Source organism: Carettochelys insculpta, chromosome 12 (assembly GCF_033958435.1).
Source record: "Carettochelys insculpta isolate YL-2023 chromosome 12, ASM3395843v1, whole genome shotgun sequence".
Classification (NCBI taxonomy): domain Eukaryota; kingdom Metazoa; phylum Chordata; order Testudines; family Carettochelyidae; genus Carettochelys; species Carettochelys insculpta.
In genome coordinates, this window is record NC_134148.1 from 27,863,695 (window position 1) to 27,880,653 (window position 16,959).

Consider the following 16,959-nt stretch of genomic DNA (forward strand, 5'->3'; position numbering starts at 1 on the left):
AAAACAAAGCAGTGCCAAATTTGTTGTTGCTGCAGCTTTCTCATCTCTTAATGAGCCAAGCAGAATGCTTGTATTTGTGCCCAGGTAGGTGCAGACAAATCAAATGAAATATCACGTAAACACTTCAACTATGGCTCCACTGAGAGCTTTGTTGACAAAAAACCTGGTTTTGTGGACAAAACTCATGAAGCAGACACACTAAAAATGTGTTTGGTTGACAGTAAATCAACAGCGTGTGGCACTTTTGTTGACAGACTTCTCCCTGACAGGACAGAATGGCTTTCTTGAGAGAATTTGTCAACAAAAAAGCTGTGTGGATGCTCCAGGGGGCCTTCTGTCAACAGGTAGGGCTTCTGGATCACCAGGCAGCCCTGTCTGTTATGCTTCCAGTTTGCCATTTGTTTCGCTCGGTCGACACAGAGCCAATCAATAAAGTGATTTGCTTTTGTGTGTGCCTGCTATCTGTCGACAGAAATTTTGTCAGAAGGTATGTTCCGACAGTAACTTCTGTCAACAGATCTCTCTAGTTTAGACATGCCTTTAATGAATAGTGATAAGACAGTTGTCAGTCACAAAAATTAACAGCTAATACTTCAACTGTTACTCATTTCAATAGCAGAAATGGACCTGCAGACAAATTCAATTGCACATTTCTCTAGAATTTGGAAGAGGAATTTTTCATCTGGGCTTTTGTTTTGGACCTATCCTTATTCAATGTACTATGTAGAAAGTAATGTGATGAAGTGAATAAAGCAATGTGTATTTAATGCTTCAGATTTGATGGAAAGAATTATGCTTTTCACCCCTACCAGAAAAAGGTCCTGTGGAAGCTAAACTACCCTGGTTCAAACAAGCACAAGAAATAGAAGAGATCAGAACAGCATCAGAAGAACCAATGTAAGTTCCCCTTCCTGGGTGGGAAAAAATGTTATAGGTCATTTGCAAAGCCTGTTTTCCTGAAGATCAACTTGATATTTGATGCGCTTTGGGACTGTGCTACGTTGTGGATTATTATTCCTAGTTTTATATCTTGACAGCCTAGCTTTTGGAACAGCTCTCCTGTGTGGCATAGAATATATGGGTCAGATTGATGGCTTGCTGTGCCTCAACAGAGGGGACCTTAAGATAGTCTTGAGAGCTGTTAAGGATTTCTCCAGTGGGTCAGACAGTCCTCATCTGATGTAAGCCAGTGTAGACTGCTTTAAGCTAACCATTCCCTTCCACTCGACAGTGTAATGGTGGTGTTGGAGCTGGAGAAGAGCATGTTGCTGGAAAGGGACATACCTCCTTGATCCTTCCCCACCCCATCCAAATAGTACCAACCATGCCAGTGATTTGAGGGGAGTTAATTAGATTTATCAAAGCCATTCAAAACCTACCACGACTTTGACTCTAGGGCTGAGAAGTAGTTTTGCTCTCAATAACTGGCATTCCCCTGAGTTCAGCTCTATTCATACCCCTCTGGTCCAGCTCATATTTCTGATGCAATGAACATTCATAGAATCACCTGGGTGTAGAATAACTTTGGGTGATGCTTGTCTCTGCCATATATTTTAACTGCAGCATGTGTTTACATGGGTTTCCAAAGCATTCACTGTAACGTGTAGTGTTTGGTCCAAATTCACCTCTTAATTCTAATTATGTAAATCTGAAGTTACTCAGATGAGAGAACGTTTACACTACTACACCTGAGAGGAGAATGTAGGAACCTGACTTTTTATTTTTCTCCTGCAACTTAGCTATTCTCTGTTTTGGCTCATACATATTAACAAGTGCCAACAAGACTAAGTATTTGATACCTGCACTGGCTTACAAAGGACACCTTGTGCCAAACAGGTGTTAGTACAAGCTATTATATTAACTGCTGCTGGACATTTTTCATTGACTGGTGACTATGGCCAAGTGTTGATTACTTATGAGTGGCTACTCTGCCCTCTAAATTGGTGGCCGTGAATGCAGAGGTCATGTCTGAATGTGAGCTCACCCTCTTCCTTCAATCCTATTTGATTTGTTGGTTTTTATTGCATTTTTTTTTCTTTTTGGTCCTCTGTACTTACAAATGTCAGTCTGTATTGGAAATGAGATTGATCTGAAGAAATGGGTCTGTCCCATGAGAGCTCATCACCAAATAAATCATTTTGTTAGTCTTTAAAGTGCTACATTTCTGCTGTTTTGTTTTTTGGAGTACAGACTAACATGGATACCTCTCCATTACTATGATTGTTCAGAGCAATAATGCTAGCTGAATAAGCCTCTTTATGTTGAGTACCTGCATCTGGGAATGGACAGATGTGAAATCATCTCTAGAGGTGTGGTGGGGTATGCTGGTGGGAACTAATGCACTCTCCAGGCTCTTAGGGTTCTCACAGTGATATCTCTACAGAAGAAGCAAAGAACAAATTAGTGAGAACAGGTCAACTCAGCTTAGAGATCTGAATATGCTGAAACAGCAGCAGAACCAGAAACTTTGTAATGGGTTTTATTCTAAACTTACAACCACAACAGATACATACCTCAGTATGGCTGAATTACGGTACAGATGCCTTTCCTCCCAGATGCCCCACATTCAAAGACACTATGCATATAGCTAGGTGTTCCGTGTATCCTCATTCTCCTAGTTTTGGTCCTCCCTTCTGAGCACAGTCTTTTTTCCCATCTTGCAGACCTAACCCTTGTTCAACTGTCAATCAGTGTACCCTGCCTCACCCCCAAGGATCCGTCATCAGAACATCATCAGAGCAAACATATTTGGACCTGGATCCAAACAGGCCCTTCAGCCTCTCATCACTAGTGATTCCATGAAACCCCTGGACTATACTAATTTCCATGGTGTCGTTTATACAGTGCTATTCTGTGGTCTCCGGAGACCAAGGTCTTATATCCCACACAGCTCCCCCATTTACCTTCTTATGTTGGTGCAGTTTTCTCTTATCGCTACTAGGATGCTAGACCTGTTCTTGCCCTATTCTTCTGAGGAGGCTGGTAGGTAAGAGGAGCTCAAAAGTCATTAAATAGGTCTATATGTGAAGCTGATCTTGAACAAAAGTATATGACTGGAGTAGGCCGCTTCCCAGCTAGCCTCCCTATTTGCATGAGAGTACTGCATGTACATTATAGCAGAAACATATGGATTGAAATTAATCACCGTCCTCGAGACTGGCAACTGAGGCTTCTGTTTTCGAGCAAAATAGAATGATTCTGCCTTCGTCCTTTCAGTTTGCCCTTCAGTCACATGAACAGTACTTTACAATCATGACAATTTTTGCAGCACCTTTTGAATCTTTTATCCTGTGTGATCTGGCCCTTTCCAGCTGGAATAAGGTTTTGGGAGTCAAAGCATTGGGTCTAAATTAAAACTGTAACACACGGTTGCTATTTCCCCCACAGTGAATGGTAACAATTAATTCTTCTTCGAGTGCCCCGTGGGTGCTCCACAATAGGTGTTGGGCTCGCCCGGCGCCGCAGATCAGATCTTCCAAGCAGTTTCTGCCGGACCGCGCATGCGCCGGCGCACGCCGCTCCCTTGCGCGCTCCTGGCCACGTGCGCGATCCGGTCCCAGCCAGTTCCTCTTAACCGCTGTCGGCTGCAGACGGAATCCGAACTAGGCTAAGGCCAAGTTAGCGTATTCAATGGTTTTAACTGTTTTTTCTTTAAAGTTTTCAAGTTCTTAGGCTACTGCAAGTTAGCCAGTTGTTATTTTTCAAAAAAAAAAAAAAAACAACAAGCGGGACGGCATTCAGTCCAGTCCCAGTAACAAGCGGAACACCGGAGGCCAGGAGCCTAGGGCCATCAGCCCTCCTGCCGCGGCAGGCTATCGGAGAAGGGGAAAAACAGCACAGAGAAGGTGCTAAGTACCCATTAACAACTGGAAGACTCACCAACAATGTCCTCTTCAGGATTTAAGAAATGTGAGTCCTGCCGAGAGGCAATGCCAGCGTCTGATGGGCACAGTCTCTGCATAAGGTGCCTGGGGGAGTCCCATGTCACGCAGAAATGCTCCTTCTGTGCAAAACTAACAGCCAGAGCAAGGAAGGACAGGGAGATGCGGCTTAAAATGCTGCTCTTCGACAAGGCCCTCCAGCCAGACGTGCCGGAGTGGCCGCAGCAGGAGGGACCCTCCGGGGCCCATAAAAGGAAAGCCGCCTCCCTCACCCCATCAGCACAAAAACGGAGGAAAGCCTCCCCAGCCCAATCCCTGCCGGCAGCAACAGCGAGCGGGACGGGAGGAGCACGCAGCCCCCAGCCGCAGCAACAGCTGATCGGCGGCGGCACGGAGAGCCACGTGGAGGTGGCTCAGCCTCCGATAATCAAACAGCCGCCCTGCACCGCAGGCAGGGCAGCGGCTAAACAAGTGCCGGTACCGGCGGCACCGCAAGCAGCGGCACCGACCCCCGGGGAACCGGCGGTGCAGAGCACGCAGGCACGCAGCCTGCAGGCACCGGAGGACACCGCCCGTGCGGCACCACCCATGAGCGTGCCGATCACGGCGCGGTCGGGGCCGAGATCCCCTACATGTCAGGGGGCGGAGTTACCTCCCCAAGGGAGGGGGAAGGCTGCACACAAAACGAGGCACCACAGCCCCTCTCCAGACAGGGCTCCAGAGTTGCTTTCTTTCAGACCTCCGCTTATGCTGCAGACTCCAACCAGAAGGCAGGGGTCCCCCCTAGCCTACCCGGAGCCCCCGTCGCCATTTTTACAACCAGCCTCGCCCTGGCTGGGATCACCTTCACCCTTTCTGGGGTTTGAGCCGCTGGAATACTATCCAAAATCGCTCTCTCCAGTGTCCCAGATCTCTCGACAATCTCGCTCCCCCAGACGCAGAGGGTATGCACCAAGGGAGTGGTCTAGGTCACCTTCCCAAGAACAGTGCCTATACTGCCATGGTCGCCCCTATCACGCGGGGCATAGACACCACCGGCAATCTACCAGGGAAAGATCCCCACAGACGATCTCGTATCCCCGAGGGCAATCGCGAACGGGGACAGAGACTCAAGTATCTCAGGGGGGACTGGTTATGGAACCCCGAGATTTTCCCTCGCAAGCCTCTAGCGAGAGGGTGTACCATCACCAACAGGAACTGGAAGGGTCCAGAGAGGCGTACCCCAGTGGTTCCTCGCTCTCCTCCCCGGACGAGGCTACGGCCCCGGGGAACGTCCATCCTCCGGACGATCTCAAACAGTTTCAAGAGCTGTTTAAGAGGGTGGCCTTCACGCAAGGCATCCAGACAGCTGAGGTGCAAGAGAAACACCATAAGCTCCTCAAAAATCTGAGACCTCCGGCCTCCTCCAAAATAGCAATACCGCTTGATGACGCAATCTTGGAGTCCGCCACTACGATATGGCAGACCCCTGCGACTATTCCGCCTGTCCACAAGAGAGCGGATAAGAAATACTTCGTGCCGGCGAAGGGCATGGAGTTCCTGTTCAGCCACCCACAACCAAATTCCTTGGTGGTGGAGTCGTCGCAACAAAGATCAAAGACATCTCAATTCAAGACAGGGGGAACAGACAAAGATGCCAAGAAGCTAGAGCTGTTCGGCAGAAAGGTCTACTCCTCCTCCACTCTACTGTTGCGAATGGCAAATTACGCAGCGCATTTAGCGAACCATAATTTCGACAACTACACTAGGTTAACCTCCCTCATGGACTCGCTTCCAGAGGACAAGAAAGCGGTGCTCAAGGCCATCGTGCAAGAAGGCTACGCGGCCTCGAGGACGGGAGTTCAGATCGCCCTGGATGTTGCGGACACAGCAGCACGTTCCACAGCTACGGCAGTGGTGATGCGAAGGGAGTCCTGGCTCCAGACTTCGGGTATACCGAGGGATCTGCAGGCAAAGATAGTCGATCTTCCCTTCGACTCGCAGAAGCTGTTTGCTGAATCAACTGACTCAGTCCTTCATTCCAGTAAAGATTCAAGAGCCACACTTAGGACCCTGGGGATTTACACCCCTCCATACAGAAAGAAAAAGTACTACCCTCAACAGAGATGGTACCAGTACCAGCAACAGCGTCCCCAGTACCACAGGGGTTACGAGCAAGGGCGACATCAACAGCACCAGCAGTACAGAACTCCCAGGCGATGTTCACAACAGAGCCGTGCGTCCTCGGGGCAGGGCCAAAGGCCACAAGTTTGACACACAGATCCAGGGCTGCGCCATCACTACCATCGCACAAGGTCATCCGAAACGGCTATTCCACCATCGCCTCCGACCATTCTACGACCAGTGGCAAAGGATCACCACAGACAAATGGGTGTTGGAGATCATAGCCACGGGGTACGCCATTCCCTTCCAGTCGCTCCCACCGCCACGACCTCCACCCAGGCCCCACCTCCAGGAGGCCTCCCACGTAGCGAGGCTCAAGCAGGAGGTAGACCATCTCATGCTCATAGGGGCAGTGGAACGAGTGCCAGAGCAACTGCAAGGAAAAGGGTTCTACTCGAGGTACTTCCTCACGGAGAAAAAGACAGGAGGCTGGAGGGCCATCTTAAATCTTCGAGGCCTCAACCGGTACCTGCGCAAGCAACGTTTTCGGATGATCACAATCGCCTCCATCCTTACGGCACTGGACGATGGAGATTGGTTTGCAGCCCTCGATTTGCAAGACGCGTATTTTCACATAACTATCCATCCGGCTCACCGGCGATTCCTCCGGTTCATGGTAGGCAAAGAACATTTTCAATACAAGGTACTACCGTTTGGCCTCTCCTCGGCCCCCAGAGTCTTCACCAAGACCTTGGCAGTGGTGTCAGCCTACCTGCACAGACGGGGTATTTATATTCCCGTATCTGGACGACTGCCTACTCAAAGGGGCCTCGAAGGAGGAGGTACTATGCATGATACGCGTCACAGCAGGCACGTTCTCTTCGCTCGGCCTGGTTATCAATCTGGCAAAATCAAAGATAGACCCCACACAGGACATAAAGTTCATAGGGGCACGCATAAATTCTATTACAGCGAGAGTATATCTACCAGAGACTCGCTTCCGGGCCATCGGCTCCCTCGTGCAGGTCATCACCTTCAGCCCTACGGTGCCGGTCCTGACGTGCTTACAGCTGCTGGGCCACATGGCAGTGGCGACGTTCGTAGTACAGAACGCCAGGTTACACATGCGCAGCATGCAGCACTGGCTGGCGAGCGTATACAAACCGGCAGCACACACCGTTCACAGGGTGGTGTCGCCCACAGCAGAGGTGCGCAAATCCCTGCAATGGTGGGTAAACCCCAAGAACTTGCTAACAGGGGTACCCTTCCACCAACCACAAATATCGGTTTTTCTTACTACAGATGCCTCCCTCATAGGGTGGGGAGCACACATGGGCGAAGAGGTGACTCAAGGGCTGTGGTCCTCCACGGAGCAGTCACTGCACATAAATATACTGGAGCTCAGAGCAGTGTTCAACGCCTGCAGACACTTTCGAGACCATATGCAAGGCAAAGTTGTCGGGATCAGTACAGACAATACCTCCACCATGTTTTATATAAACCGGCAAGGAGGAGCTCGGTCCCGTGCCTTATGTGCGGAAGCAGTCCGGTTATGGAACTGGTGCATCGCCAACAATACAATCTTGAAAGCCTCGTACTTACCAGACACTCACAATGTGAAGGCAGACCAGCTGAGCAGGCATTTTGCACTCACGCACGAGTGGCAGATCCGTCCCGATCTGCTACGACCGATTTTCCACGCATGGGGTTTTCCCCAGATAGACCTGTTTGCCACTCAACACAACAAGAAGTGCCCACGATTCTGCTCCAGGGCAGGACTGGGACGGGGGTCCCTGGGGGACACATTCGCGATCTCGTGGAGGGGCCCCCTGCTTTACGCTTTTCCTCCCACAGTGCTAATCCACAAAGTCTTGCAGAAAGCCAGGAGGGAAGGAGCCCGAATGATCCTGATAGTCCCAACGTGGGATCGACAGCAATGGTTCCCCCTACTCCTGCGCATGTCGGACCGTCCACCGATGCCCCTTCCGGTGGCACCGGATCTGCTCACGCAAGCCCAGGGGTCCATAGTGCATCCGCACCCCCAAGGCCTGCGACTACAAGCGTGGTTAATCCATGGCTCAGCTCCTTAGAGAGCACATACACGGAGGAAGTGCAGCAAGTCCTAAAAAGTAGCAGGAGGACTTCCACCAGGAAGGCCTACAAGCAGAAATGGACTCGCTTCACGGCATGGTGTTCTACCAAACAGCTGCCCCCCCTTTCGGTGCCTATACCTGTAATATTAGAGTATTTACTGGACCTCAAGAGAGGAGGACTCTCACTATCCTCGTTAAAGGTCCACCTTGCCGACATTTCGGCGTTCAGACACGAGGAGGAAGGGCACACGGTGTTCGCCCATCCTATGGTTACCAGGTTCCTCAAAGGGTTGGTAAACCTATACCCGCCTCGGAAACCGCTTCCACCTTCGTGGAACTTGGACCTGGTGCTTAACGTGCTAACGGGACCACCGTTCGAGCCCTTGGCCACGGTTTCCCTCCGCCTCCTTACGATAAAGACGACCTTTCTTCTCGCAATTACGTCAGCTCGCAGGGTGAGCGAGCTTGCGGCAGTTATGGCAACGCCACCCTGCACTGTTTTTTCCAAGAGGCGGTAACCATACGGCTGCATCCAGCCTTTGTTCCCAAGGTTTCTTCTGAGTTTCACATTAACGAACCTATTGTTTTACCCTCGTTTTATCCAAAGCCTCATAACTCTAACAAAGAGGCGCGCCTACACCTCCTGGACGTGAGGAGGGCGCTAGCCTTCTATATAGACAGGACCAAGTCCTTCCGGAAGACGGATAGACTCCTAGTCTCTCTCGCTCCCAAATCGAAAGGAGAAGGTCTTTCTTCGCAGAGAATCTCGAAGCACATCGTATCCTGCATAAAAATGTGCTACGAACTCAAAAAGACTCCTTTACTGGCCACGCCCAGGGCTCATTCCACTAGGGTGGTGGCAGCATCAACAGCCTTTTTCAAGGGCGTTGCGCTAAAAGACATTTGCAGAGCAGCGACCTGGTCATCCTATGACACCTTCGCCAAACATTACGCCCTTCACAGGGTATTCCAAGAGGATAGCCATCTCTTGACAGCAGTCCTCTCGGGGACAAGCTGCACATAATCCGATTACCCACCTCCTATCTTGGGTTACTGCTGGGTAGTCACCTATTGTGGAGCACCCACGGGGACACTCGAAGAAGAAAGAAAGGTTACTCACTGTAGTAACGGTGGTTCTTCGAGATGTGTACCCGTGGGTGCTCCACCACCCGCCCATCCTCCCCGCTTCGGATCTCTGTTTAGTGTTTTGCAGGAGCATCCGAGGCGGTTGGTCAAGGAACTGGCGGGGACCGGATCGCGCAAGGGAGCGGCGTGCGCCGGCGCATGCGCGGTCCGGCAGAAACTGCTTGGAAGATCCGATCTGCGGCGCCGGGCGAGCCCGACACCTATTGTGGAGCACCCACGGGGACACATCTCGAAGAACCACCGTTACTATGGTGAGTAACCTATCTTTCCCTCCTGCTTTAGAGTATGTTTAACTTAGCTTTTGTAGTTTATATGTGACACAGTATGACAAGGTCTAGCCCACCTCTGGCTAGCAAAGTGTTCACAATTTCCTTGGTACATTGCCACTTTTAACATTATTTATTCTTTTGTCGTCCAAACTAAAATTGCGACATGAACTCTCAGCACTTAGTTTATCCTTTTATTATAGCTGTTTTTTGTGTCTTCAGGCAATATTGTAGTTGATAATGAATAAGGAAATAAATGCAGCTGTGTTTTCAAACCCCACAAACGGGATGTGCCAAACCAGGAAGACAAATACCTCTGCTGCTGTGGTCTACCACTGCTGGAATCCTGAATTTACATAGAGGGTGAATGTTCAAAAGCCTTTTTATTATTATTATTAGGAAAATTTAAAAATGACTGCTGGTAAACCAAGGCCAAGAAAAATGTAGGTTTGACCTTTTGAGCTTTTAGTTGTGGAATGTGATGACAGTTGATACCCATCATTATTTTTAATGTTCCTCCCTGGAGCCTTCTTAGTTACAGTAGGATTCACAGCAAGGCTTCAGCAAGATTTTGCAGCCTTTTCTTTTAATAATATGTTAAAGAAATAGACACCTCCCCACCTTTTCTTTTAATAACTTGGAGAAGTAGAGGATAATTTTAGAATGCTTTTGAAAGCTGGTATGTTTTGTTTGCAACATGAGATCATCCAAAATGATTGTTCTCTAGATTTGAATATAATTGCATTTACCAAAACTGAAACGTGGTGAAGTCCTCAGAGTTTCCTGTTCGTTGCATTTTTTTAAAAAAAAATCCCCCATTTGTTCCCTTTTTAAGTATATGTATTTCAGACTTCCTTGAAGCCTCTCCACAGGAAGCTGGTCATGTATTTTGTCCAATATGTAATCTCTCAACAGGATAAAATTTGTGGCTCTGCATTTTATAGAGATGGTTGAGTGATGGACCAGTGTTTTGGAGAGTCTACTCAGATAAGAACCCAAATGTTTGGATGCTTCTGCAAACCTTGGACATTAGTTCTTGGGACGGGGGCAGCAGCCCCATGCCTCTCCCCCTAGCCATACTGATTGAAAAGCTACTTTTTCTTTCTCTACACTCTTCTCTCTCCTTCCCCACCCCGGGGCTGGCAATTGTTTGCTCTGTCACCTAGGAGTGCTGTAAGAGCAGGAGAACTGAAGAATGACCACTTGCTGGGATCTTTCCCTGCTGTGAATAAACATGCTGTCACACCACAAACATTGCTTACATTATACTTTAGAATTTTCTATTTTTTCCAACTCCCCAATTCTGGGAAAGGGGACAGATTGACAGTACCCCAAGGTGGGGCTGGAGCATCTATTTTTCCATTTAGTTCCATTCTGCACTTTCCTGGAACAACTTTTTACTGGTTACTGTGCAGAAACTACAGATCTTTGCCCTGCGCAGCCAGGCATTTTATAGCTGTGTGTCCCCTATACTATCCTTTTCTTCCAACTGATAACTAGTCTTAGCTCCTGTTTACTTTTTAATATTTCTGAGGGTAGCAGAGTCTCTCAAGCTTGCGTACCTTCAGTGAATGTCATCAGGTGATGTTTATACTCTCAAATCTTTAGAGAAGCACTAGGATTGGAACCTCCTTCCAATCCTTTGTATTTATTCATAAGCAGGTGTCAAAGTAACAAGTTACCTGCAGGTGGTATACTCTCACAACCTATACCCCTGTGGACTGTCTGGTAAAACAGTGCCTTTAAAAAATGTAATTGTTGGGTGGAGTGAAGGGAGTGCAGGACAGAGGAATGAGTTATGTGGAGGAGTTTCAGGAGGCAGGGGGTTGGGCTGTAGGGCGCTGTTCCCTGTAAGATATTTCATCCATGAGTGGAGTAAATTTTGTCTTGTGCACCAATACGGAGGTCATGTGTGTTTGTTCAGATGTGTGCCACCCTGGCACCACACCCTTTAGTTAATAATGATAATAATAATAATAATGATAATAATAAACTCTGGTTTCTCTTCAGATCGTAAAGATTACCACACCCATTAGTTAATAATGGATGCATTTTTAAAGCAGGTGTGCATACACTCACCCCAAGAGGTAAAGGGGGAGCCGAGCCACACATACACATGCACACCAGAAGGAAGTGGGGAGCCCCACCCCAGCCACACACATTCGGTCCCTAAGAAAGCAGGGATCCAGCCACAGGGGAGCCCTGTCCTCTCCCCACAGACATAGGGAATCCCAAACTTAACTCAAGCTGAGTTCCCTGTTTCCAGTAAAGTCAAAGACAAAGTTGACATTGACTGTAGTGGAGACTTCTCAAGCTCAATATGCTGCACATGACACACAATAGCTGTGTGTACACGTGCACGCTACTTCGAAGTAGCGGCACTAACTTCGAAATAGTGCCCGTCACGGCTACACGTGTCGGGCGCTATTTCGAAGTTAACATCGACGTTAGGCGGCGAGACGTCAAAGCCGCTAACCCCATGAGGGGATAGGAATAGCGCCCTACTTCGACGTTCAACGTCGAAGTAGGGACCGTGTAGTCGTTGCGCGTCCCGCAACATCGAAATTGCGGGGTCTGCCATGGCGGCCATCAGCTGAGGGGTTGAGAGACGCTCTCTCTCCAGCCCCTGCAGGGCTCTATGGTCATCGTGTGCAGCAGCCCTTAGCCCAGGGCTTCTGGCTGCTGCTGCCGCAGCTGGGGATCCATGCTGCCTGCACAGGGTCTGCAACCAGTTGTCGGCTCTGTGGATCTTGTGTTGTTTAGAGCAACTGTGTCTGGGAGGGGCCCTTTAAGGGAGTGGCTTGCTGTTGAGTCCGCCCTGTGACCCTGTCTGCAGCTGTGCCTGGCACCCTTATTTCGATGTGTGCTACTTTGGCATGTAGACGTTCCCTCGCTGTGCCTATTTCGATGTGGTGCTGCCCAACGTCGAAGTTGAACATCGACGTTGCCAGCCCTGGAGGACGTGTAGACGTTATTCATCGAAATAAGCTACTTCGAAGTAGGCTTCACGTGTAGACGTAGCCAATGAAAAATATATGCCCCCTGATGCTGGTACCTTATTGCATTTTACAGCTTAGTCGAACACTGAAGGCCATAATTCCTTCTTCAGCCTGTGAATTTAGCTAATTAATGCAAAATTAGCACCTGATCCATATTCATGATTTAGTTAGAGTATTGTCTTCTTTCCAGAGCTGTATGTGCTGCCCAGTGCTACATGCGTGCATTTTGTAGTAGTAGTCTCCATAAGCTCCATTACCTTTTACTTAATTTTAGCTATTTGGGGTTGTCTTAATTAACTGTACCCATCATGTGATTTGGATTAGCAAATGACGAGGGAGGATTTTAAAACTCATGTTTTAATTTGTTCTGCTTGAACTTTGTTCTGAAAGCTCAGGTGCTAATATTCAAGAAGAATCCCTCAAATACAATATAGACCCAGTGTAAGGGAAGGAATAATCACTTAGAATATTCTGAGTTTCTTTGTAAATTCTGTGTATATGAAATATTATCCAGATATGGTTCTTTTTATGAAAGAGAACATGAGAATTTTGTCAAATATTGTGTGCAGTTGCCCTGATCCAACAAAGTGCGTAGCATGTTTGACTGTGAGCATGTTACAGACATGCTGATTTCAAGCAACAACTGTGACCTATTTGAAGTTAGCTCCATGCTTATTGTTTAGGAGGATTGAGAACATTTTTACATAAATGTCTAAATATTTTATATGGCTCTCTTTGGTCCTTAACCTAGCCATTGAGCAGTCCTGTGGCATCTCAGAGACTAACAGATTTATTCAGAAGTAAAACCCATTTCATCTGATGAGTTGGAGTGGAAATGAAGTACTTTGTTAGCAGGTTTTCCCATTGCTGTGTGCTGCAGGGTTTCTCATTCAAAAGCATCTGGCTGCTGTCAGAGACAAGTTACTGGGCTGGAAGGACAGCTAATCAGTGCCGGTATGGCGTTTCCTGTTTCCTGTCACTGCAGTATATGAGCACCTGTAGTTGGTTTCTGGAAATACTCTTCCAATGTAGAAGATTATATTAGTGCACTTCAAATATTGTCAAAACTGTGATAGACTGAACACTTTCCATTCATCGGAGAGATAGGATAGGCCCGAGAGGGTTAATAACAGAACACTGCTTGTCATCGCTTGTAGCCCTCAATTTAAACCATTCCAGTGCATTATTGACAATCTACAATCCATACTGAAATATGATGCTTCATCTCACAGGTCCCAGGCGAGAGGCCTTTTTTTTGACTACAGACAACCACCCAACCCCAAGAAAATTCTCACTAGCAACCACGCACCATACCACAGAGATACTAATCCTGGATTTTCTTGTTGCAACAAACCCCGTTGCCAATTCTGTCCCCATATTTACACTAGAGACATCATCAGTAGACCTAACCATGTCAGTCACATGATCAGGGGCTCATATTCCTGCACTTCCACTAACCCATCATCTGCTAGCAATGCCCCTCTGCCATGTACCTCGGACAAACTGGACAATCACTTCACCGAAGAATGAATGGACACAAATCAGACATCAGGAATCTGAATACACATAAACTGGTAAAAACAAAAAGCAGTCAAGTAGCACTTTAAAGACTAGCAAAATAAATATTTAATAAATTATTTTGCTAGTCTTTGAAGTGCTGCTTGACTGCTTTTTGTTTTGATAGTATATAGACTAGCACAGCTCCCTCTCTGTTACTATAAACCGGTAAGTGAGCATTTCAACTTGGTAGGGCACGCTTTTGGCAACTTAATGGTGCCTTTTTTAAAACAAAGGGGTTTAAACACCAGATTATAAAGGGAGACATCTGAATTGGAATTCATTTCAAGTTTGATACCTATCATCCTGGACTCAACAAAGATCACAATTATCTTATGCATTACAGGGACAATTTCTCCATCTTTGATGTTTGCAGTGATGGCAGGCATCCCTCTCAACTTAGGAGACACTTGCAGATGTTTTTCTCTCTGTCTCTTCCTCTCTCTTCCCCCACCCCCACACCTAACTATCTACTTGGTTTGTGAAGTCTTTTTTTCTTTCTTTTTTTTTTGTATCCAGTTTTTTTTTAATACATTCTTTTTTTCCCTCGGTTATCAGTTATTCTCCAGATCTGAAGAAGTGGGTCTGTCCCATGAAAGCTCATCACCTAATACATACGATTGTTAGTCTTTCAAGTGCTACAGAACTGCTCTTTTACCTTCCATTCCTGTTGACTTCAATAGGTGGTCATGATGCTCAGCACCTTTCCACATGCACCTAGCATCCTAAGGATCAGGCCAAAGTTTGGGGTGGTACTACTCAAGTTAACTTAAAATAAAGGCAAATCCTGATAACTATGTAAATCCTTTTGGGGCAGGATTTGTGGAGAATGTTCAGCAGCAGCTCCTCTGGGGTGAATGTCTTCTTCGTAACTTTCATTAGCCAGTGCTCTTGAGAGAAGAGGAAGGTGTCACTCTTCCTTCTTTTCCACAACAGATACTCCTTGGACAGTAGCCCCAAGGCTTAGTGAGAATATATCTGCAGGGTAACTACTGTGTTATCTGTTGCTCTTGCTTCTCTCTGCAGTGGCAGAAGGCAGTTGTCTTGATATAGTAATCTGGCCACAAACTTTTCAAATTTAGCAGCAATCCGAGCTGAGGCACCAATATTAGCCATGCTGTGTAAATGTTGTTTGCACTTAGAGAAAAAACAGAGGTCAAAATAATGGTTTTGTCTCATTCCTGTATAACTGCCTTTTAAATATTAAAAATAATATTTCTCTGCAACAGAGTAATGGATTTTTTTAAATTGAAGAAAGAGGAGGAAATATTTTGGAGGAAATAGATGTCTAATTTGGTTCCTAAACAGATGTCCTTTTCTTGTATTTTAGGAGCTGATAAAAACATGTTTTTATTTCCCCTTACTATTTCATGTAGATCCACTCCAGTTGGAAATTTTTTAGCAAGTCTGTAAATTTCATTCACCAAGTGTTTCAGACCTTTTAGAAATGATCTATGCAATTATAAGAAGTCCTGTGGCACCTTGTAGACTAAGAAATTTTGAAGCATAAGCTTTCATGGGCAAAGACCCGCTTCATCAGATGCATGAGGTGCCACAGGACTTTGTTGTTTTTGAAGATACAGACTAACATGGCTTCCTGTCTGATACTATGCAATTATGTATTTGATTCACAAATCTACCCAAGATGACGTGTGGAATTCAGCCCTATGGTAGAAGCCTAATTTTGAACGTTAGTATCTGACATGGTAATGGCCCCTGAATTCATGGAAGTGTAATGGGGTGGACAAATCCCAGATGCGCTCTAGAGGAGGCCAGAGGCCTTGCCACACCCAGTGTGGAGCAAACAAAAGGTCCTCCAGGGAGGATGGAGCAGCTGTCTCAGTGGCAGCCAATCAGGGCCCACCGGGCCAATATAAAAGAAGCTGCTGGGCTAGGGCCAAGCAGTTCCATTCAGGAGCTTGACCCAGGCAGGTGCCTATGCTGCCTGGGAGCCAGCCACACTTGGACAGCTCTGAGTGAGTGCTGAGCTTTGACCTGAGCAAGACCCAGGCTCAGTGGCTGAAGACTGGCCACAAACCTGGGGAAGGAGCTGACAGCACCCTGGACAGGGTGTGTCAGATCCTCCCTGTCCCTCCCCCCACCCCGCCCCTCAGGACTCAGAAGGCAGCAGTCAAGACTGCACAGAGTTCCACAGGGACTGGCTGCAGAGGGACACTCGAGAGTAGGGCGACCCTGTTAGAGGAAGGTTACACATTTTTAAACTCTACTCCAGGGGTCAGCAACCTTTCCAAGGCAGAGTGCTGAAATTTGACCTTTTGACCTCTATGCAGGGTCCAAGTGCCAGTGATAATTTTTAAAGTCACTAATAGTCCTACTTACAAGAGTTTCATTAATAAATAAATTAAGATGCAGAGCGTTATTGTTTAGGTGTTGGTTGGGAGCATTAGCTGGTCTTTTGTTAATCCATAGGCAGCATGGCATTGAGTAATCTCTTGGCAGCATGGGAAAGGAGGGGTGGGGCTGAACTCCCACCTTTTGTGCCAAAAAAAAAATCAGCTTGTATGCCACTCTTGGCACCCGTGCTGGGGGTTGCTGACCCATAGTCCACATATTAAGGAGATGTCTACAGTAAGATTTAATTATAGTTCATCAGGAGCATAAAGATACACTGATAGAAGCGATAGATATTCCGTAAAGCAAGTTAATCACTTCATCAGTGCTGAGCCTCTTACAGGATGGAATCTAAATGGCATCTTCTAATATTCTACACTGGAGTTAACTACATTTGGAAAAGTACCTTTCACTTGGTCTATTAAATGTCATTACAATCATGTCCTGTGATAGACCCTCTTGGAGATGTAGAGTGCAGATGTGCTGTTGGCAGATGTATGACACCGCATGCCTTGAGAGCTTCTGACCCTTGATTTGTAGACCTATATATCCAGCTTGTCCT

The 16,959-nt window shown here is 47.1% G+C and overlaps 1 protein-coding gene across 13 annotated transcripts in view; it reads left to right on the forward strand.

The window, feature by feature from the left end:
* Window positions 1–16,959, forward strand: part of ADAMTSL3 (ADAMTS like 3) — a 340,842-nt gene that overhangs the window by 242,805 nt on the left and 81,078 nt on the right. For all 13 annotated transcript variants that reach the window (XR_012647201.1, XM_075007111.1, XM_075007108.1 and 10 more), the window contains exon 15: window positions 813–897. Coding sequence is in view for 12 of the 13 variants with exons in the window: in XM_075007111.1 (XP_074863212.1) it covers window positions 813–897 (85 nt within the window). In the remaining variant the exon portion in view is untranslated. The remainder of the gene's footprint in view (window positions 1–812; window positions 898–16,959) is intronic.